Source organism: Pipistrellus kuhlii, unplaced genomic scaffold, assembly GCF_014108245.1.
Source record: "Pipistrellus kuhlii isolate mPipKuh1 unplaced genomic scaffold, mPipKuh1.p scaffold_m20_p_2, whole genome shotgun sequence".
Lineage (NCBI taxonomy): Eukaryota > Metazoa > Chordata > Mammalia > Chiroptera > Vespertilionidae > Pipistrellus > Pipistrellus kuhlii.
In genome coordinates this window covers 115,293,438-115,316,911 of record NW_023425515.1, presented here as the reverse complement: position 1 = coordinate 115,316,911, position 23,474 = coordinate 115,293,438, and the positions used below count along the sequence as shown (strand labels likewise).

Sequence of the window (23,474 nt, the reverse complement as noted above, 5' to 3'; positions counted from 1 at the left end):
CATAAATATTTTACTCTTCACATTTCATAAGCCATTTTCCAGTTAACTGCCCAGATCTGAAAGGAGAGTAAAATTCTTATCTACCCTAGAGGGCCATGTGTTTACAGCCCAGACTCTGCCCTTGGCTAAGCCCTAAGATGATAGCAAAACCGAAACACTACTTCCTTAGGGATTTGTACGTCAAAAGGGGTGAAGCCTAGAATTTGGACCCATTTCTGGGTCATTACAACAAGATTCACCCAAATAAATAGATGATCGATAGATGATAGATGATAAGTAGATAGATAGATATATGATAGATGATAGATAGATAGATAGATAGATAGATAGATAGATAGATGATAGATAGATGATAGATAAGGTCCTTGGAAAAATATATTCCATTCCAAAAGGTGAGGGTGAGAACCCCAGACTCTTTTTGTCGAGTCTCAAAGGAGTAAAAGGTTTTTTCTCTCATTTGGGGAGGAGAGAAGACTGACTCTCTCTCCTCTGTCTACAAAGAGAAACTCTGTTGATCTCCAATCTTTGTAAAGAGGGTATAACCTGTGAGCACACAGGACCTTTCCATCAGCTCTCATTGCAGGACGGAGGAGTGGGCACTGATGCTGTAATGTTGCCCTGATTGTTTATCAACAAAGGGCTGTTTTTCCTGGTTCAGGTGCCACATGTTCCTGCGTAGTCACATAAGTAAAGTACTTAACTGTGTAGGTGGAGTGACACTGAGACCTTCCAAAGTCTGTAGTAAAGCACACAGTGAAGGGAGTGTCCTCTGGGCCCTCCGGGGTGTGTGCTTAGGGAAGGGGATGTGGTGGCACATGATCAACCTTCCTGATCATTCCAACATTTCTTTCTCTCTTAGTCTTTGTTTAAATTCTTTCCTCTGTAATACATAGGAAGATTTGGCATCTTGATTTATTGAATATAGACTACCATTAAATCCAAAATTTACAAAACTAATCAATTAAATTGTTAAAACCACTCCCAGATGCTCAAGCTAACATGCTGAATCCAGAAACCCCACTAAGTGCGCCCATTTCATAAGTTGACTAAGGGCATGCCATAGTTTACTCTAACATTCTTAGAATCCAGTTCCAAACATATTTCCCAGGTTTCTACCAATGTACATAGTGAAGCCTTGGATTTGGTGGGAGTTTAAGCCATTTCTTTCCAGGGTGCACTTTGGGCTTTCCTCCATAAAACATGCTGAGCTCTAACTCCAATTAGAGGTCTAAATGCACAAAGGAGTGAAGAAGTGGGTACTGGAGAGAATAAGCATCTTCTTGCAAGGTAATGGCCTCAGGTAAAGTTATTAAAAGGTTTCCAAGCAAGGGAACCTTGTAATAACTTATCTCCACACATACAAGGAAGTGTTGCTTTTGCTGGCAAAAAGACTTGAGGATTCAAAGTGCTCAGCTTTATCTAAGTGTATCCAGATGTCAATCAATGCTCTTTCATACAAGAGATTTGGCAATCTCTGAAGTCAATTTACATTGTAATTCCACCATCCACACTATTAATCTTATTTTCATTGAGGTCTACTTGTAGCTACAAAGAGAGAGAGAGAGGGGAGATATTTTTGGAGGAGTTGGCTTAGATATACTCTGCTTCTCTCATTCTGACTTCAGCTGAGTGGTCAGTGGTCTGAGGATGTCTTTTTTAACCCCTGAAAGCTCTTTAGGGATGTCAGAAATAGTCACTCCATCTGTGGTTGGCAAAATTCTAACATGGCCCCTAAGATCCCCACCCCTTTTTGTATGTTCTTTATGTAATTTCCTCCCCTTGAATGTGGGTGGAACCAGAGAATATGGTGAGATATCAGTATCCAGCCAAAAGAATGTTACAGATGTAATTAAGGATACTAATCAGTTGACACTCAGCTTATCCAAAAGAACATCATCTAAGTGGGCCTGGCCTAATCGTATCAGCCTTCTAAATCTGGGTCTAGAAGTCAGAGAAAGAGGGAGCCAGAGATTTGAAGCATGAGAGGAATTTGATGTAAAGGAGATTCTCCATTCCTGGTTTAAAGCCAGAAGGGGCCATGTGGTAAGGAATGTGGGTGGGTGGACTACAAGAGCTGAAGATGGCTCCTAGTTTACATCTTTATTTTTAATCTTGTGATCAGAGATTCCAACTATGCCTTGTCAGAACTGTTGACCTACAGAATCCGGAGCAAATAAATGAATCTTGTTTTAAGCTGCTAATATGTGGTTCTTTGTTATTTAGCAGAAGAAAACTAAGACATCAGCATATAGTCTTTTTTTTTTTTAATATATATTTTTATTGATTTTTACAGAGGAAGGGAGAGGGATAGAAAGTTAAAAACATCAATGAGAGAGAAACATCAATCAGCTGCCTCCTGCACCCTTCACTGGGGATGTGCCCACAACCAAGGTACATGCCCTTGACTAGAATTGAACCTGGGACTTTTCAGTCCACAGGCAGATGCTCTATCCACTGAGCCAAACTGGTTTTGGCCAGCATATAATCCTTTTAGAGATCATGGCTAATAATCTGTCCAGTGCAACAGCTACTTGGTCTCCCACACTTGTTTCATTAGGCATTGTATCACAATCACAAGAGGTGATAATACAACTAATTGTGAAGCCATAGCATAGCATGGATTACTGGCATTCTGATTTGCAAGGAACTTAGCACTGTGTTCAAGGCAAGGGAGGTTTCCAAGCTAATCCGAAAATCTCATCTTACCTAATAATAAACAAACATGAAAATTGACTGTACCTCCACAGCACCCAAAGCCAATCAGGTGTGAGTATTTAAATCAACCCAATAAAGATGGCCGGTTAATTTGCATATGCAGACATGGAGCAGCCAGGAGGGGTGGGATGCCTGCTATGAGGGGGAGAGGGTAGGGGAGGGAGCTACAGGAGCAGTGCTCCACCAGGAGAGAATATTTGCAGGCTCCCTGGAGGCCAGGAGTGAAGCCAGGGGAAGGAAGGACTATTCCTGCACGAATATTGTGCAACAGGCCTCTAGTATATATATATATATATATATACTAGTAGCCCTGCTCATGAATCCATGCACCAGTAGCTTGCCAGTAGCTCACTGCCAACCTCCAGTAGCTCTTCACCTGCTCCCCTGCCCTCCTGTAACTCCCCCCGCCATCCCTTGTTTCACCACCTCCTAGCTTGCCGCCCTTCCCCCTCCTGTAGCTCTCCACTGCCCACTTATAGCTCACTGCCCCACCTTCCTGCTGATCTGTGATCCAGTCATTACACTGTTGGTCTTTACACTTCATGGTGTAACGACAATTTCCATATTACATCTTTATTATATAGGATTGACTTCAGAGATGAAGAAAGAGGGATAGAGAGATAGAAACATCAATGGTGAAAGAGAATCATTGACTGGCTACCTCCTGCACACCACCTACTGGGGATTGAAAGCCTATAACCAAGGCATGTGCCCTTAACCAGAATTAAACCTGGAACCCTTCAGCCTGCAGACCAGCACTCTATCCACTGAGCCAAACCAGATAGAGCCAAGAACCTCATTTTTTATTGTGTTTTCTGGAACCACTCATGGTAGTAAGTACTCTATCATTCAGGGTCAAATCAGGAAAGAAGAAACAACATAATACGTAATATATTTCAACAGAGAGAATTCAAGAAAGGGAAATGATACCACAGGCATTGGAGGACTGAAAGAGGAAGGAAGAAAGAAAGGAAGGAAGGAAGGAAGGAAGGAAGGAAGGAAGGAAGGAAGGAAGGAAGGAAGGAAGGAAGGAAGGAAACAAGTTTACCCAAAACCAGAAAACAAACACAAGAAGCTTGGTGGAAGAATAGTGTTCCTCCCAAAATTCATATCCACCTAGAATCTGTGAATGTGACCTTATTTGGGAATAGGATCTTTGCAGATGTCAACAAGTTAAGATGAAGTCTAAGTGAATTAGAGTGGGCCCTTAATTACAATGACTGCTGTCCAGATGAGAAGGCCAGGTGAAGACACAAGACACATGAAGAATGCCATGTGAAGACACAGGCAGAAATAGGAGTGATGCTTCCACAAGCCAAGGAATGCCAAGGATTTGCTGACACCAGAAACTGGGAAGAGGCAGGGAAGGATTCTCCCCTAGAGCCTTCAGAGGGAGCTTGCCCTGCCTGGCTGCGGGTACATTTTAGGGGAGGCCAGTCTGGGAATGCTGAAGAAAATGGAATGTTGCTGCTATGGGTGAAGTACCACTTTTGGGACAACACACAAACAAACAAACAAAAAGGCTTTTCTCCCCCCTCCCCACCTCCTGCCTTCAGTCTTCCCCCATGGTCTTCTATGCTCAGAATGTAAGCTAAAACCAGCTGGCAAAGGAGAACTAGCTTGTGAAGTTCCAAATCCCAGCATCACAGTGCAATGAGAAGGTGGGTTTGAAGCTGACAGGTAAAGGTCAGACGTCAGGTATGTGTGTGTTTGTGGAGGGTTGCAGGATGTGGGTAAAGAAGTTACTGGACAGATAGATGAGCAATGCTGAGGTCACAAATATGCTGCAACCATGACTGGAACAAAGGGGACTCAGGAAGTGTCTGAAGAGAAGTTTATTCAGCAAAACTTGCTATAAGAATGAGCAGGGGGTGGAAACCTATACTTTCAGAAGGCAAATAATACAATAACAACACTACTACATTGAAAACTGCTTTTGAGTTGGCAGGCCTTTTCTTGGGTTTAAAGACAGTTTACAAAAAAGGGTCAGTCCTAAAATGTTTTTCCTTTAAATACTAATAAGTATTACCTGCAGTATTTTGTGTATTAAATCTTTTCTCCTTGGTTTTGTACCTGGATCCTGCAAGGGTGAGTCCCACCAGGTGGAGCCAAAGGCAGGTAAATGCAATCTTCTGGCACTTCCTTCCACCAACACACACACACACACACACACACACACACACACACAACCAAAACAGACAGGGCCCTCAAGCGCCTCTGACCACCCAATTCAAAGCTCTGCCCAGATTTGCTCTCTCTATAATACCCCTTCTGACATTGTTCTTCACCCAGCTGACATATGACTCAGTTCTGGTCAATTAACTAAAACAACAACAAACACACAAAAAAACAAAACCTTTCCCAGAGCTAGAAATGGCTGCTATTATTTCTTAATCAACTGCTATGTTCTAGAACTACTTCATTCTATAATCACAACTCTTTTGCTTGCAAGTAATGAACTCTCATCCACCAGTTTGAGCAACAGAGAAAATTTGTGATAAGGCTACCGTTGATCCATTCTATCTATTGATCTATCTATCTTCCTTTAAAAACTTACTTTGCTTGATTTCCAGGATACCACATTTACCTGAAATTTCTCCTACTGCTCTGGGGGCTCTTTTAAAAAAAAAAATTAAATATATTTTATTGAGTTTTTACAGAGAGGAAGAGAGAAGGATAGAGAGCTAGAAACATCCATGAGAGAGAAACATTGATCAGCTGCCCCCTGCACACACCCCACTAGGGATGTGCCCCCAACCAAGGTACATGCCCTTGACCGGAATTGAACCCAGGACCCTTCAGTCCGAAGGCCGACACTCTATCCACTGAGCCAAACCGGTTTCGGCATGGGGGCTCAGTGTAGTTTCTTTTGTTGGTTCCTCCTTATATCCCTGGAGTACCCAAGACTCAGATTTGAGAAGTTTTCTCTCTTCTATCTATACTTATTCCATTGGCCATCTGATCCGTTCTGATGACTTAGAGTTCCAAAAATAAACTGACAGTTACTGAGCAACTTATTAGTGAAAGGGGTTTAAACAAGAGTGTGGATATAGTGTTCTAAACATGTTCAGCTAGACATGATGAGAGTAAATTGAAGACCAGGAGTAAGTAGATTCACTCTTTCTAGAATTTTCAAGTGTTTTAATGTTATCTAGATTACCTAGAACATTATCTCCATGATGGTAAGTACGATATCTTGTCTGTGTCTATAACAGGCCATTTGTAGGCGCTCACTGCAAATGTATTAAATGAATAAATGCTCACAAAAGCGGTTAAACCAATAATTAGTGCTTTATTATCCACCTCAATAGAGGAGAACAGAACCACAGATAATAGAAAACCACAAATTATTTATATTAGTCCACATCATGGCTACGTTTTGGAGACTGGTATAATAAGAATGGCAGCCCTGGAGACCCAGTGAGTCTCCCACGCTGTTTGTTTCTTGATTCTCACTGAAACGAGGGCAGTTCAAAGACAGAATGCAGCAATACACTTTCTTTTCACCTTTTGTGCAAATCTGTGCAGTAGTCTCCTCACCCCCCAGGCATGATCAGCACCACCAAGTCACAAGGTAACCATAAAACAATTTTGTGTTTCTCTCTCTCTCTCTCTCTCTCTCTCTCTCTCTCTCTCTCTCTCTCTCTCTCTCTCATTTCAATTTGGAAGAAACTTCAGAACCTACAGAAAAGTTGGAGAATAGTACACTTAACATCCACATGCCCTATGCCTTCATTTAAATTTACTGGTGAGCACCTGGATGCTCCACCCCTAAGTACTTTGCTAGCTTTTTAATTTTTAAAAATATATTTTTATTGATTTCAGAGAGGAAAGGTGAGGGATAGAGATAGAAGCATCAATGGTGAGAGAGAATGACTGATTGGCTGCCTCCCGCATATCTCACACTGGGGATTGAGCCCAAAACGTGGGCATATGCCCTGATCAGGAATTGAACTGTGGCCTCCTGCTTCACAGTTTGATGCTCAACCACTGAGCCACACTGGCCAGACTGTAATATCTTTTTAAAAAACAAAATAGCACAATCCAGGGACAGTTAAGGATCAAATATTATAATACACTTAGCTGCTGTGTCTTTTAATCTAGAACAGTCTCATATTTTTTTTTTTCATGGCACTGAAATATTTTGAAGAGTCCAAGATATGAAGTCCCATAATCTGGATTTCTCTGATGGTTTCTACATGATTTACTAATATTTTTTTTGTTAAGGATACTGCATAGGTTTTCCTATTATTGGTGATTCTAGGCTTGGTTACTTAATGAAAGCAAATTCTCAGGCTGTCTCCTTCTCTCTTTTTTCTGTTTTCAGGGTATCACAGAGACAAATCGCTGTCTCTGTGACAAATGAACATTTGTTTTTGTACCTTCCTGGCATCTGACCTGTCCAGTTTTTCCTGTACTTAGGTTAGGCCTAGACTATATTCCCCTAGACCCAGAGGGAAAATGATTGCATATTGTAAAGTTTCCCCTCACCTCTTGGGCCTGAGTGTTGTAACTTGCATTCCTGTCCTAGTGAGCAGTCTTTGTCTTGGACTTGGGACTGGGACTTTAATGCAAAGTCATTTTTTAAGGATACAAGGATGGTAGACTGACTGATGGCTCTTAAAAAGACAACCACATCCCAACCTCTGAAACCTGTGAATGTGACCTTACATGCACAAAAGGAGTTTGCAGATGTGATTAAAAATTTTTCAGTGGAAAGATTATCCTGGATTATCCAGATGGACCTTAAAATATAATCAAAATGCCCTTGTAAGAAGGAGATTTTACATATAAAATAAAGTGGCAATGTGATCACCAGGGTAGAGATTAGATGGTGCAGCCACAAGCCAAGGAATGCTGGCAGTCACCGGAAGCTGGAAGGACCTGGAGCCTCAGGCGGAGGCTTTGCTCTGCCAACACCATGATCTCAGCCCAGGGATACTTATGTCGGACTTCTGGTCTCCAGAACTGTGAGATAAGAAATTGCTAATTTAAGCCACCAAGAGTGTGGTGATTTGTTACAGTGGTGCTAGGAAACTAATACAGTAAGTGAATACTTAAAATGTAAATTGAGATTTTGATTCTGGCACTTTCTAGAGAGTAATTTGAGGCAAGTTACTTAATTTCACTTTCAGTTCTCACTTTTTAAAATGGGGATAATAGCCATCTTTTAGGGTTAATATAAATGACACAATATAAATGTATATGTTAAATACCTAGTAAAAGGCATGGCACATAATAACACTCAATACATGAGGGCTTTTAGTAGTGATCATTTAATTCAGCAAATATATATTGAGTGCTTACTATGTGCAATACTGCCACCTTCAAGAAGCCTACATTCTAGTTAGAGAGACAGATGATGAATAATAAACAATAAATATGTAGCATGCTAGATAGTAGTAAATGCTACAAGGAATGAAAAACAAGGCAAAGAGAATTAACTGGTTCTAATTTAGATTTGAGATATATTTGCAAAATACCTTATAGCCTACCTATTATGAAACATTATTGTAATATTAATAACAGCTACCATCTACGGAATGCCTTATTTCACCGTGTTCTCACAACAATGCTTAAAGTAAGGATAAAATTATCCCCAGGACATGAGGGAGGAACCAGGCTCAGAAAATTTAATTAAGTTCATCTCAAACAACCTCAAGGTCAGGAGTTGAACTTCAAGATCCAGGCTCTTTTAGTCATTCTAAACTGCTGCTATGAACATAGAAATCTGACCCCTTGCTCTTCAGTCCTTACACAGAACATGGAGTGGCTATAATATCCCATGTGATTTATTCACGTGGTTAGCCCACATCACAAGAACAGTATGTGCCTCAGGCTCACATCAAATATTTAACTATGACCCATTGTCGTCCTGGACTGTCTTTCCCTAAGGCAGTGTGTTCTTTGACCACACAGTCCCTAATTCAGCCATTCTTGGAGCATTAGTGAGAATTTTTTTTTTTTTTTTTTTTGGGGGGGGGGGGGGGGGGGGGGGGTGGGGGGGGAGAAGAGTTACATGGAAAAATAAATTCTGGAAATACTAGCATAGCCGAAACCGGTTTGGCTCAGTGGATAGAGCATTGGCCTGCGGACTGAAGGGTCCCAGGTTCGATTCCGGTCAAGGGCATGTACCTAGGTTGCGGGCACATCCCCGGTAGGAGGTGTGCAGGAGGCAGCTGGTCGATATTTCTCTCTCATCGATGTTTCTAGCTCTCTATCCCTCTCTCTTCCTCTATGTAAAAAAAATCAATAAAATATATTTAAAAGAAATACTAGCATAAACAATATGAACAGGTTATTTAGTTATTGTTTTACTGAGAACTCTTTTAAAAACATAACATCACCTTTAATATCACCTTTAACCTTCCTGTCAATTATATTTATACGACATAATTTCCATTTTTTGTGAGTGTCACTTTTAATAAAACTAAGAGTGTTTATTTTATAATTTATTTATATTACATAAATAATATACAATAGATATGGGAAGATGTAATAAGTGAAACATGTAGTGAGTATAAACACTTTCTAAATTATACTATATTCAAGCCACATGACAAGTTATAGTTGACCAAATCTCATAGTAAATTTTATTACCCAAGTCATAGGGTATTTAGAATTGCAAATCAAATCCTATCTCAAGATAACTATTTTCAATTGAACCATTATTGTTATGCATTTTGTTATATTTTATAGAAAACATTCTTGGGCTCTGAAAATTATTTAAAACTCACATAAAAACAAAACAAAACAAAAAAAAACCCCTTCCATTTGAAGATATGTTGGTTTCAGGAATAAACTGTATTTCTTAACCTAAAAAAAGTTTTAATGCTAGGCTTTTACCTCACCCAGTTTTTAAAAATTACATGTGTATGATGAACCAGGAGGTCACAGTTCCATTCCCCGTCAGGGCACATGTCCAGCTTGTGGGCTTGATCCCCAGTGGGGGATGTGCAGGAGGCAGCCGATTGATTATGTTCCTCTCTCATCAATGTTTCTATCACTCCTTCTCTCTCCCTTCCTCTATCTCTAAAAAGATATTTTTAGAAATTTACATGTGGATGTGTATCATATCATGCTAAAGACACCAGCCTGACCAACTAGCACAAACCAACAGATACCAAACTGTGTTCCTTTAATAAACAATTTTGTTTGGTTGCAGTCTCCTCCCCAGCAAGATCCTTTTAATAAACAATTTTGAACAAAATTTAAACAACAAAGTAGCAATCATTGAGAACCACAAGAATTCAAGATAACTCTGGTATGTCACCTGTTCAAAAGAGTCCTTTCCCTTTGCTGGAATTCAAAATATCTCTGTGATAATGAGCACAACAGAATTGGAAAGTAGGAGACCAAGACTTCTTGCTGGAATATTGACTCAGAATCCTCAGTAAATTGATTTTAATTTATCATTTCCAAGCTTAATGACATTTAATAATTTATTGCATTGGTTACCATTAAAAGGTCAAATGAAAGTTTATGTAATGGGTTTTCAGATCCAAAAAAGAACTTCTGTTCTGAATCTTTTCAACATTCTTAAGGTAACCTTTGTGGCTGAGTTAAAAGTTAAGTCTGCCAGACTGAAGGTGGTTGACTAAAACAACTCGACCCGGAAGCAGAAAGCCTGCTTGGGTCACCACATGGGGAGCGTGTTGTGAGGAGGCGAAAAAGTTGACCTCCATAGACCTGCACTGTATTCCGCTGTTCTTGACTCTTTACTTTTTGTACATTCTGCAATATAGACTACCACCCAAAGAAGATTGGAGACTCATTTATGCAACCCGAAATATCTTAACTTGTGAATTTATGTGTTTTTTTTTAACAAACTGTAACATATGCATTTATTATGACCAAGTATTATATATTGTGCATTATTGCATGTGCTGTATTTTTCTCTTTTTTTCTCTTTTATTTTTAGAGAGTAGAAGGGAGAGGAAGAGACAAAGAGAAACATCGATGTGAGAGAGTCACATTGATTGATTGCCTCCTACATATGCCCTGACCAGGGAAGGGAATCTGCAACCAAGGTATGTGCCCAGGACCCTTCAGTTTGTGGCTAGGGCTGAATTTGCATTCTTAAACAGAGTTTCATCTTGGCCCTTTGTTTCTCACTTGAGACACTGCTCTACAGACTTTTAATTGTTTGAGTCTTAAAGAAGAACATGTATTCATCTATGGTGTGCGATAAAAAGCAAGCAAGCTGGTTTTAAACTCTGTTTTACCAGATTGTCCATCCACTGGAAAAATTGCTTGTCTCAGAAAAATTTGAGTATCAGCCTAAGGACATTTAAGAGTTTGTTGTAACACAGAGCTTCTCAAATGATAGTGTTCAAATGAGTTACGTGGAGATCTTAAGAGCAGTTACTGAAACAGTGGGTCTCGGGTGGGCCTGAGAGCCTGCCTTTCTCACCAGCTCCCAGGGCTGCTGGTCCACAGGGAACACTTGGGCAACAAGGTTTTAAGAGAGCTGCTGCTCCGTGCCATTTCCCTGCAATCCAGGACATCATTTCTCCTGCCTTCGCTCTCGGCCTCATGCATTTATCATTAGAGGGGCTTCATGTCCCCAGAGAATCAGAATACATGTGGTGGGAAATTGGCTGAGTTGAATCAAAATGCATTGGTTTGGCCTCTGTCGACACATTGCCTGTGTCTGTAACTGTATTTCAGTTTCAATAAATGCACGCACATGGGTCTGAGGTAAACATATTGGTTTAAATGAAAATTCACTGGTTGGGAAACAAACATAGGATTGCAGTGAAAACACATTTTGCTAAGTATTTTGCATAATTCCCACCAACAGATGCTAGGAAAGCGATGTTTAGGTTTCAGTGGCAGTTCATTGAATTCATTGGCCTTCTATTTATTTCACTGAACATGTATGAGTTTTGATGAAAATGCATTGCTTGGAAGAAATCAGTCAGGCTCTTCCTATACAGGCCGGTTGTAATGTCCTTCCTAATTCTGGAGCCATACCACCGGGCTCTTGTTTGTGAATACCTATTATTTGTAATGTTCCACATTGCTTAGGTGGCAGTGGGCAAAGCAATTTTACCTGTTCCTTGAGTTTGTAATGTAGGGGAATCATTGAACACTACAGAATATAAATGTGACTAAAATCTATGTTAGAATAACTATAAGATGTTTTTTTAAATCTCAAAATGTTATTTTTTCTGAACCAATTTTTATACAGAAAAATATATTCCAAAATGTTGGGCTAAATCTAGAATCAATTTTGAAATCACAATACTGTACACTAAATACAAATATTGGCAATATTTGACAAAATCCATGATGTAATTATAGTAAAGCTACACTGGAAACCAATTGAATTGAGGACAGATGTAGAATTTGTATCAAATCAATGCCCTGAAATGAGCCTACATCCACAGAGTGATCATAAATATATTGCTAATTTCTCCTGCTACCCAGAGACATGATGGTGACAGAGGAGGAAGAGCAAGGATGTTTTCTTCATATTGTGACAATGTTCTAATATGGTGCTTTAGATACTCAAATGGATCAGATATATGTAGCACATGATCAGCCAGTTGCCTGGTGTGAAAAATTATTCTTAATCCAGGATAAGAATTTAAAGGGGCAGAGAGTACAAGCTACATAGATGTAGCTAATTGGACATTTTTTTTTTTTTAATCCACCAAATCTAGCTTGATAAGAAACTCTCAAGCCTAAACATGCTTTAGTCAGAAATAAGCTGAATGATACTTCTGGGCCTTAGGAATGTGGGTGGCATTTTGTTGGGCAAGTTATAAAATCAGGTGCAGGTTAAAACTGCAGATTCCATGACTACCTGACTTCCAATCTATCTTGTCCTTGCAATTCTGTGGCCAGAACACAGAGTCTCCCTTAATGACCCAGAATAGCTTTAAAAAAATAAAAAATGCATTACTTTTTCTCTTCCAGCCCTGATATATTATCTTGAGGAGATGCATTCTGAAGTATAGTAATCCCCCCTTATCAGCAGTTTCACTTTATGCAGTTTCAGTTACCTGTGGTCAACCATGGTCTGAAATATTAAATGGAAAATTGCAGAAATAAGCAGTGCATAAGTTTTAAATTGTGTTATGTTCTGAATGATGTGGTGAACTTTTGCACCACCCTATCTGGAATGTGAGTCACCCTTTGTCCAGCACCTTCACGCTGTATTCTCTCTCCACCTGCTAGTCCCTCAGTAACCATCTATCTCCACTGTCTCAGTATCAGTGTTTATGTTCCAGCCACACTTATTGTACTTAATACTGGCCCCCAAGAACAAGACTCGTGACGCTGGCAATTCCGATATGCCAAAGAGAAGCCACACAGTCCTTCCCTTGTAGGGGTGTCGAACTCAATCAGAGAAGGGGCCAAAATCTAAAATCCAGCCTAAATAGAGGGCCAAATGGTTTACTGAACAGTCATAAACTGTCATTGTGATGGAAACGCAGCAGAGTGCAGTGATGACAGCGCGGTGCGGGCCACATTGCAAGGCCTGGCGGGACGGATTTGGCCCGCGGGCCTTGTGTTTGACACATGTGCAAGGGAAAAGGTGAGTACAGTACAAGAGACCACATTCACATAACTTTTACTGCATATATTGTTATAATTGTTCTATTTATTACTCGTGATTGTTGTTAATCTCTTATTGTGCCTAATTTATAAATTAAATTTTATCATAATGGTACGTGCAGGCTCAATCCCTAGTGTGTGGTGTGCAGAAGGTGGCTGATCAATGATCCTCTCTCATCATTGATATTTCTCCCCCCCCTCCTTCCTCTCTGAAATCAATAAAAATATATATTTAAAATAAATAAATAAATGGCTTAGAAGAAAATGTGCCCCACTCTTTTTCTCCTTCTCTTCCTTCTTTTCCTCCTCCTCTTCCTCCTCTTCTTTCTTTCTTTCTTTTTCTCTTTCTCTCTCATCATATCATATCATCTATCATCTATATCTATTCTATATCATCTATCTATCAAGATACAAACAAAAATGTCAAAATAATAACAATTGTTAAATCTAGGTGAAGGTTATCAGTGCGTTTGTATACTATTCTCCTAGATTTTCTGGTTGCTTTGGTTTACTTCTTTTAAAAGTTAGGGGCCCCCTACCTGGTTTGGCTCAGGGGATAAAGCGGTGGCCTGCAGACCAAAGGGTCCCAGGTTCGATTCCAGTTAAGGGCACATAGATTGGTTGCAGGCTCCTCCCGGCCTGGACCCTGGTCAGGGCTCCTGCAGGAGGCAACCAATCGATGTGTTTCTCTCACATCAATGTTTCTCTCTGTCTTTCCCTCTCTCTTCCACTCCCCCTAAAAGTCAATGGAAAGATATCCTCGAGTGAGGATTAACAAAAAAATATAAACAAATAAATAAAAATTCTCATTGAAAATAAATAAATAAAAAGAAAAGTTAGGAGGGAAAGACATGGTCTTGATTGGGTGTGAGGACAGAGAAGAAAGGGTGTCTGTCTTGTTTTTTGTTTTTTCTTTTTTCTTTTTTTTTTTAAAATATATTTTATTGATCCTTTTACAGAGAGGAAGGGAGAGACACAGAGAGCCAGAAACGTCGATCAGAGAGATACATCGACCAGCCGCCTTCCGCACACCCCCCACAGGGGATGTGCCCTCAACCAACGTACATGCCCTTGACCGGAATCGAACCCGGGACCCTTCAGTCCGCAGACCGACGCTCTACCGCCGAGCCAAACCAGTTTCTGCTGTCTTGTTTTTTGATATGTCACAAGTGCCCGACACACATCTGTCCTAGCAAATAACTTTTAAAAGTATGTTTCTTTTTCAAAATATATATTTTATTGATTTTTTTTACAGAGAGGAAGGGAAAGGGATAGAGTTAGAAACATCCATCAGCTGCCTCCTCCACACCTCCCACCGGGGATGTGCCCGCAACCAAAATACATGCCCTTGACCGGAATCGAACCCGGGACCTTGAGTCCGCAGGCTGATACTCTATCCACTGAGCCAAACCGGTCAGGGCCTGTGTTCCTTTGTTTGTCAGAAAGGCAGCGGCGGCGGCTGTGGGTTCTGTTGCACGTGGGGCCCGGGGTGGGCTCGCAGCGGGGCGGGAACAGGCGGTGCAGCCAGCCACCGCCTGCCCTCCTGGGACCGCTGCGGTCTCCACCTCTCCTCCGGCTTCACGCTGCTGCAGCCTGATCACCTGGGCCGGGGAGGGTCGAGGTTCAGAACGGACCGGGACTGTAGGCACCAGCGCAGCAGGGACCAGGGACGATGGGGCCTGTGGCAGCTTCCCACCCTGGGCCGCCTGCCGAGCGCCACTGCAAGTGCCAGGAGCTGTTTCTTCTCCAGGTGGAAGGTGCCAAGCTCACAGTAAACAAAGGGTTGCGGAGCCATTTCCAGGAGAACCACACAGCAGCCCTCAGCACAATCGGGGCGTCCAGCTACCACTTCGGGGTCACGCACGTGGGGACAAAGCAGCTGAGTCCCACAGAGCCATCCCCCGTGTGGGTGGGTGACATGGACCATAGTGGTGGCCTCCGTGCTCAGGCCACTCCCCAGCTGGGCCCCGGCCTCAGGTCCAAGATGGCCATCCAGACCCCCGCAGTCCAAGTTTGTGAACTGGCAGGTGGACGGGGAGGACTGGGGTTCTGACTTAGCAGCTGTCCCCCTCGGGAACCCAATCGTCCTGGTGGGTTCAGGAATCCTCGAGGCCCACTTCCTCCAGAGCACATGTGTCAAACACAAGGCCCGCGGGCCAAATCCATCCCGCCAGGCCTTGCAATGTGGCCCGCACCGCGCTGTCATCACTGCACTCCGCTGCGTTTCCATCACAATGACAGTTTATGACTGTTCAGTAAACCATTCGGCCTGCGATTTAGGCTGGATTTTAGATTTTGGCCCCTTCTCTGATTGAGTTCGACACCCCTACTCCAGAGCATCACGCCATGTCTGGCACTGGGCGGAGAGCTGGTCCCCCCCGGCGGCCTGGGGAGGAGGGTACTGTCCTGTCTCTAGCTGGAAACACACATTGAACAACTGGTTGGCAACAGTAAACGTTGGGCTAGGTGGGCATGCACACGGCAAACTACCACAAAGCAAGAGACCAGCTGCAGGTAGTCGAGGAGTCTGAGGCCAGCACAAGGATGCAAGACACAAGTGTCTCCTTCGGGGACCAGCTGGACTTGCCCAGGGCCAACCTCCTCTTCAAAGGCTCAGAGGACAGCAACTGGATCATGGGTGCCCCGCTGGAGAAGACGCTCCCGCCCCTGCCGCGAAGGCTGGCCCTCGGGGCCTTTCTGAATCACGAAAGAACAAGTCTCAGCGTGGCTTTGGCCTCACCATGGTCTGAGCCCCTCTTGGCTCCTGCCTCCCACTCCTTCCCTCCTTGAGATTCGGAGGGGAGACCCAATCCTCCCTCCTTCTCTCTTCCCTCCCTCCTTGGTAGTCGGGGGGGGGGGGCAGTGGAAAGGAGGGGGCCATCACCCCAGCAGCTGAGGGGGGAATTCTAGAACCACAGGCGCTTTGGGATTCGAAGCACAGGGGGCTGTGTGCCCAATGGACCTGAGGCCCAAGAAGGGGTTCTGGAATCAAGGGGCACGCCAGATTTTGAGTACCAGGGGGAGAGGCTGCCAGACAACCTCAGGGAGACAGAACATCACCATCACCCACAAAGATCTTGGGACCATGCCCTGAGGGGGCAGAAAGAAAAGGAGCTTCCCCATCCCAGGCCTGCCCCCACCCACCAGGAAGACAGGTCAATTGGAAGACTGATCTTGGTTTGCTAAAAGGAAAACAGATAATCAATTTTTATAATATATACACACTAGGGGCTCAGTGCATGAATTTGTGCACTTTGAAAGGAACTGTGGGCCGTGAGGCTGTGGTGGGCATAGGGGCAGGTCTTGGGCCATCCTCCATGCCCCCGCCAAGCCCCTTCCCCTGGGGCCCTGGTCCCTGTCTACCAGCAGCCCCGTTCCTGCAGCCACCGCTCCCACAGGCTGACAGTGCCAGCCCCGCTCACACCCACTAAAGGTATGGAGAGATTGGGGCTGGCTCCTGCAGCAGGTACAAGTGGGGCCAGTACCCTCAGTGGATGTGAGTGGCAGCTGCTGCCCCAATTGCCCCTCAGGAACAGGGGGAGGTGGAGAAGCCTTCAGGGGCAATTGGGGCCGGCAGCCGCTCTTACACCCACCGCCAGCACTGAGCAATTGGGACCAGTGCCAGACGCCAGCAGCGGGTCTCTGTTCCTCGCTTTTCTCTCAGCCATCCAGGTCTTTGCAAAGACAATATTGTTATAATACATATATATACCTGTATATTAGTGATGCCCTCTCGCCACCATGTACATATGAGCAGACCATGGTGGAGACCGCCAGCAGCCATCCTCCCACTCTTCCTAAAACATCACCCCAAACTTTTAGGGGCTGCTCATCTCTGTTTAGGTGCTGCCTGTGACTGGCCTAGGACAATGTGTTTGTAGATACAAAGCAATCCACAGTTTGTGCCTGCTTCTGCTTGGCCTGGGTGTGTGTGGGAAGTAGTGCCCCAAAGCTGGTTTTTACCAGCGCCAGGCCTGGGGGAAGGTCCGCAAAAAGTCTACGGCCCCCCAAGATCTGCCTCTTCCTGCCAGCTATCTGCTAGGTCAGTCACTGAAAGAGCCTCCAGTGGTACTTGAGTGACATGAGGTAGGTTCTCAGTGAGTCATCAGGTAGGGGTGAGAGTTGTGTTCGCCAGATCACACAGTGCCAGTGCTGGATCTGAGGCCACTCAGCAAATGCCCCAGGGTATACCAAACCCAGCTGCCACCCGCTGGGTGCTTGCACACCTTTGTGTGGGGCAGGATCTCAGGGAGTCATCAAGATAGACCAGCAGAGTTGATCAGGCCCAAGTAGACCAAGATTTGGTTGTGTGAAAGGAGGCCTCTATCCTCTAGGCATGCAAGGGGAAAATGTCTCCCATCCTCGAGCACACAACTCATTCTGTCCCACATTCTGCCAGGAGCCCAGTCTCAGCAGGGCAGGGCTGCTGGGAGGAGTTAGGAGGGGACAGCAGTTTCCTGTATTTATACCTTTTTACCCTCTTTGTCCCCCAAATATGGGGTTTTCCAGTCTCCTTTGCAAGTTCTTAAAGAGCCCCTATGTGCTGGGGCTTTGAGACCTCAACCAAAGGCTTGGCCTGGTGCCAGCACTGATAACTTTGTCTGCAGAAGGCTTAATGGCTTCTCTGAAATGGGAATAGTCTTATTTTCCTTATCCTTTAAGCAAGCAAGCATTTACAGAAACCAAAATAGCAGAGTTAAAATTTTTAAACAGCAGTTTTTATATAAGATGGATGCTACAGAGCCACACCACTCAGTCTGTCCCAGAATCTTCTTAGACATCGGCAAGGGGGAGCCACCCAGAGTGTGGAGGGTGGGGGCTTCTGGGACCCCAGTGAGTGGGCTAGAGGATCGCCTATAAAAGGGGGGGGTACCAGTCAGCTTCAAGACAAAGTGGGGGGAATGGCCCCCACCCCAAACCACACAACTCAGTTGCTGACACTGCCTGAATCTGCTCGGACATCTACACCTCGGCCCAGCAGCTGACTCCTCAGCTAGATGCCAGCTCTGCAGGGTGGCGTGAGAGGGAGTACAGAGGGTGGGGCTATTGCATTCCTCCAGGCTGATGCCCTGGGGATGGGCATGTACCACCTAAGAAAGATGGTACCTGTGGTGTGGGAGAAGGACTCAGCCAGGAATACTGGTGGCTGTCCCTTCAGCTCTCTCCCTAGAGCCTCTTCTCATGTGACTCTCTCCCTCCGCCAGAGCCCAGGGTGAGTGGCTGTGAATGAGATTTTGTGTGTTGGCACTTTAAGAAGCAGCCCGTGTCTCTCCCTGGTGGGCAGAGTACCTGCTGATTTTCACAGCCAGATGTTATGTGAGTTCTTCTTCCAGGCTCTGGTGCTCTGAGCCGGGGATCCCTGTGTGGGGCTGAAACTCCACACTCCTCAGGGGGAACCTTGGCAGCTGAGATATTCCTCAGGAACCTCAGCGGCCACCGGTGGGAGCAGGGCCAGTCCTGTTCACCTCTCCTCCTTTCTACCTGTCTCAGTGTGGCTCCTATAAATCCCTGGCTATAAGACTTCATCAGCTGGTCCCCGTTGGTTACTCAGGTAGAGTGCTTTATATTTTAGCTGTAATTCCAGTTTGGCCCTGGGAGGTGGTGAGTGTAACATCTAGCTACTTAGCACCCATCTTCTAGTATCCTCCCACAGAGCCGTTTTTTTTAAAGAAACTATCATAATAATTTATTGATTTTGAGAAACATCCACTTATTGTTACACTTATTTATCTATTCATTGGTTAATTCTTGTATGTGCAACCTTGAAATTTTCGGGGGAATGCACTAAGCAACAGAGCTACCTTGCCAGGGCTCCCACACGGCCTCTTAAACCACCGATGCATGATCAAACTTGGTCCTCAGAATCAGCAGGTGAACAATTGTGAGCTTAAGGTATGAAACCTCATTGTCTGCTAGCAGGCTGCCGAAACTACCCTCTTTGTTTGTGAATTTCTTAGAGGGATTCAATTTTTAAAAAACCATTCAAGTCCATATACACCCATTAGAAAGGGAAAATTAAGCCTGGCAGCATATAAAGCATGGTATTGATAAAGAATGTTGCCCAACAAATAAACTTTTAACAAAACTCCAGTAGATGGCAGTATTAGCTAACTTTTTCCTTAAAAAAAAAATAAAGTTCAAGATGCTAACTAAATGTTGGGTAAGTTAAATGTGTTTTTTAAACTTCTAAATAAGAATTGAATGTGTTTTTAAATTATATATTGCACTCTAAATGGTAAAAATAAGGAAAATCTTCAAGTGGCAATGTGAAACAACAACAATAGAGTAATTAAGTGATTAAACTAACATTGAGTGCTAACAAGTGCTAAGGACTTTATTATGGAGCTCTCAAAATTCATGTTGAAGCCCTTACCCACACTCTGCCTCTGTATACAGGGTCTTCAGGAGATAATTAAGTTTAAATAAGGTCATAAGGGTGGGGCTGTAATCCACTAAGACTGGTGTCCCTGTGAGAAGAGGAAGCGACCCAGACACCCTTCTCTCTGTGGACACGAGGAGGAAAGGCCACGCGAGGACACAGCAAGAAGGCAAAAGTCTACAAGCCAGGAGGAGAGTCCTCACCAGAAAACAATCATGATGACATCTTGACCTTGGCCTTCTAGCTTCCAGAAACGTGAGAAAATAAGTTCATGTTGTTAAACCATCCAGTCTGCGGTATTCTGTATGGCTGTCCGAGGCCAGTCACAGACTTTCCTAACAGTATATATTTAAGTTCTCACCACCCTGAGGTGGGAATTATTGTATCTGTTGTACTGAGAACACTGAGGGGATTTGTAGTGAATTTGTAAACCATTCCCTGTAGGTTCCCTGATTGTGGTATCTCTGGCTGGTTCCACCACAGACAACGACCTCTATGTGGCTACAGCCAGGGGTCTACTTTCTGTCTTCATTGAGCTCAGCCTATCAGCACCGTTCCACACAGGTTTTCACTCCCTCTCTGGAAACTTGGCTTCCAGAGCCTATGCTCACTGGTATTCTTCCTACTTCTTTGGTCATTCTTCTCAGGTGAGCTTTGTTGGTGTCCCTGCATATCCGTGATTCTAAACCTGGCCTGGGCTTCTTGTTAAGCATTCCCCTGTGATCTGAACGAGTCTCATGGTAATTGCTACAGCCTCCAAACTGGTTTTCCTGCTTCCATACTTGTCCCCCTACAGTGACAGCAGCCTAGGTGTTGAAACGGAATTTTTGGACTGGAACCTGAATTCTTTGTCCACCAGAATGGAGGGATGATTCCATGGACAGTAGGGTGGTATAACAAAAATGGAGATTTATTGAAGAACAAGTACAGACTCCCACATGGGGAGAGGCAAGAGTCCCACAGAATGGACTCCCACGTACGGAGAGGGAGAGGGTCCCACTGAGTTCCTTTCCCCTGTGGCTTATAAAGGCTGCAGATCCTGGTGCCTTGATATGCCCTCTAATAGTCACTATTCCCTTAGACTGGTTACTGTAGTAACTCCTGGTCTCAGAGGTCAAACCTCACATGGGACCCCCTCCTTCCTTACTGTTTTCCATTCCCTTTGGGCTTTCTTCCTCTCCTTCTGGATGGAGGGCTTCCTTCCCTTTATGTTGTAAACATGGACTTTTTGCTGTTCCCAGCTCCCTCATTCTATGGAAAGGTACCTGTTGCAGCTTTTCAGCTTCCCTAATCTATGGAAATATGCCTTCTGCTGCTCTGCAGCCCTGAGCTTCCCTCCATGGTCCCCTTAATTTCCAAAATTTCCTAAACCTGTTCTATTTTACCCCTAAAATTCCTGTTTCAGTGTCCCTGTTAAAATCACGTTAGATCATATCGTTTTTTGGCTCAAATCCCTGCAAAGGCTCTCCTCTGTCTCAGAGAAAAAGGAAATGGCTTTCGAGGACTTGCACCGTGAGCACCGCTAGCCCCAGACCCCTGCTATTTCTAAATTTCTCTCCGACCTGATCCGTTACTACTCTTTCCTCTGCTCACTCACTCCAACCACTTAAACCAGCCATATTTGTGCCTCAGGGCCTTTGCACTTGCTGATGTTTCTGCCTGGAATATTTCCCTGGTGATGCAGATGTCATCGTGTCCTTGGGGCACGCCTGACTAAATTGCAAATCTCACACTCCCAGTACTTCTTACCCCCCTTCTTCACTTATGTTTCCCTTTCCCTCATCTTACAGTTACCTAACACACTAAAGACTTTACTTACCTTGGTTATTGCCTGCTTCCTCCCCTCTGGATTATAAATTCCCCAGAGGCAGGGATGGTTATCCTTGTTTGTTTGTTTTTCCACTGTTCTAGCCTCCTAATCTAGAGCAGTGCAGGGCACATGGAAGATAGTCAATAAATGAAAGAACCTAGAGATAATGATTAAGAATAAGAAGCATTGCCCTAGCTGGTTTGGCTCAGTGGATAGAGCGCCAGCCTGCAGACTGAAGGGTCCTGAGTTTGATTCCAGTCAAGGGCACATGCCTGGGTTGCGGGCTTGATTCCCAGTGTGGGGAATGCAGAAGGCAGCCAATCAATGATTCTAGCTCATCATTGATATTTCTATCTCTCTCCCTCTGCCTTCCTCTTTGAAATCAATAAAAACGAAAATAGAAATATGTTTTAAAAAAAAGAAGGGTGAGACCGGTTTGGCTCAGTGGTAGAGCGTTGGTCTGCAGACTGAAAGGTCCCAGGTTCGATTCTGGTCAGGGGCATGTACATTGGTTGCAGGCACATCCCCGGTGGGGAGTGTGCTGGAGGCAGCTGGCCGATGTTTCTCTCTCATCAACGTTTCTAGCTCTCTATCTCTCTCCCTTCCTCTCTGTAAAAAATCAATAAAATATATTTAAAATATATATATATATATATATATATATATATATATATGAAGGATTATTGTGCAAAGAAGAATTCCCAAAGCTCCCTACAACTTACACAGAGAAAACAAAACAAAACAAAATCACATATAAATCACTATATGAAAGATTAGACAGAATAAAAAAAATTATCAGACATTGAGGATTCTTAAGTATTGCAATAAGCTATGAAGGAAAACTAGCAAATCTCTGGACACATTGGAAAATAGGACAGTTTCTAAATATGTTGGTGCTATTTGCCTTCATTGTGTGTGAAGACAAAGGGATTGGATGGCTTCAAGTGGTCTTCCAGGCCCCGGAATCTACAGCTGAAATAAGTGTATTTTTTATCTAATTTTTGTGCATTTAAATATCCAAATGTAGCATTGTTCCATGCTTAGAGGATTTTGTAGACAACAAAGAGCATTGTAAAGCTAATCCTGTTGTTTGTAATTTTAAAAAAAAAACAAAAAACAGCAGACTTGCCTATAAAGATTATTGTATATAATCCATTCATAGGCTTGTCTGAATCCCTCCCCTTCAGGAAATGTCACAATTTTTATGATATCCCTGAATATTATTAACACGTGTTTATATAGCTCTCTTCAAAGAGGTCAATAATGTGATTTAGTAGCATGTTATTTCCACATCAGGCAGCAGAACTTATCTGGATTTTATAAGTTAGGGTATAGAGCGAAATACAAATATGTGAAAATACTTTGCCTAATAACAATACATCTAAAATTAGGATTGATCATCATATGTACCAAATATTGTACGTAAGTTCTATCTGAAGGTGTATTTTGTCACCTTGTGGCTTGAGGTGTTTTTAGTTGTATGTTTCATTTCTAGAATCATTTTCTGAAAACAATGTGGTTTCAGAACTCAGCTGACAGATGTATGAATCTGACTCCAGGGGTTTTTAGAGCTGGAAGGGGCCTCAGAGACACCAGCAAATGCGCCTGGAGACATGAAGCAACTTGCCCAGTGACATAGAGTAGCTTGTGGCCAGACCGACACTAGAATCCAGTTTTTCTGATTCCAGCCGGTCTCGTTCTTTTTTCCCATGCTCAGAAAACCTGTGAATCTCCCAAAACACTGCAAATTGAGCTTTGCCCTGCCTGTGATGGCGGCAATTTTCGGAAGGGTATGTATTGTGTCAGAGCAGACTGCAGGGCTTTAGGAGAGGACGGGAACAGCCTGTGCATGGGGACTGGTGTTTGGGAATCACTGTGGCAATGAGGAGTGGACTGCCATTCTCCCTGGCGCCAAACCCAACTGCAGCTCTGTCGCTCTGCACCTGGCTCTGAGGACACATATCACATCTGTGGCTACTCTAATTATAGCTGGTAATAATGCCC

General features: G+C 43.5%; 1 protein-coding gene across 1 annotated transcript; it reads left to right on the top strand.

The window, feature by feature from the left end:
* The first annotated feature begins 1,232 nt into the window (after positions 1 to 1,232).
* On the top strand, positions 1,233 to 21,186 carry LOC118723044 (mitochondrial import receptor subunit TOM40 homolog). The gene is given in 6 exon segments (XM_036445138.1): positions 1,233 to 1,300; positions 14,724 to 14,975; positions 14,977 to 15,280; positions 15,282 to 15,371; positions 15,748 to 16,025; positions 21,066 to 21,186. Coding segments are annotated over 6 exon segments (1,113 nt in total).
* The last annotated feature ends 2,288 nt before the right edge of the window (positions 21,187 to 23,474 follow it).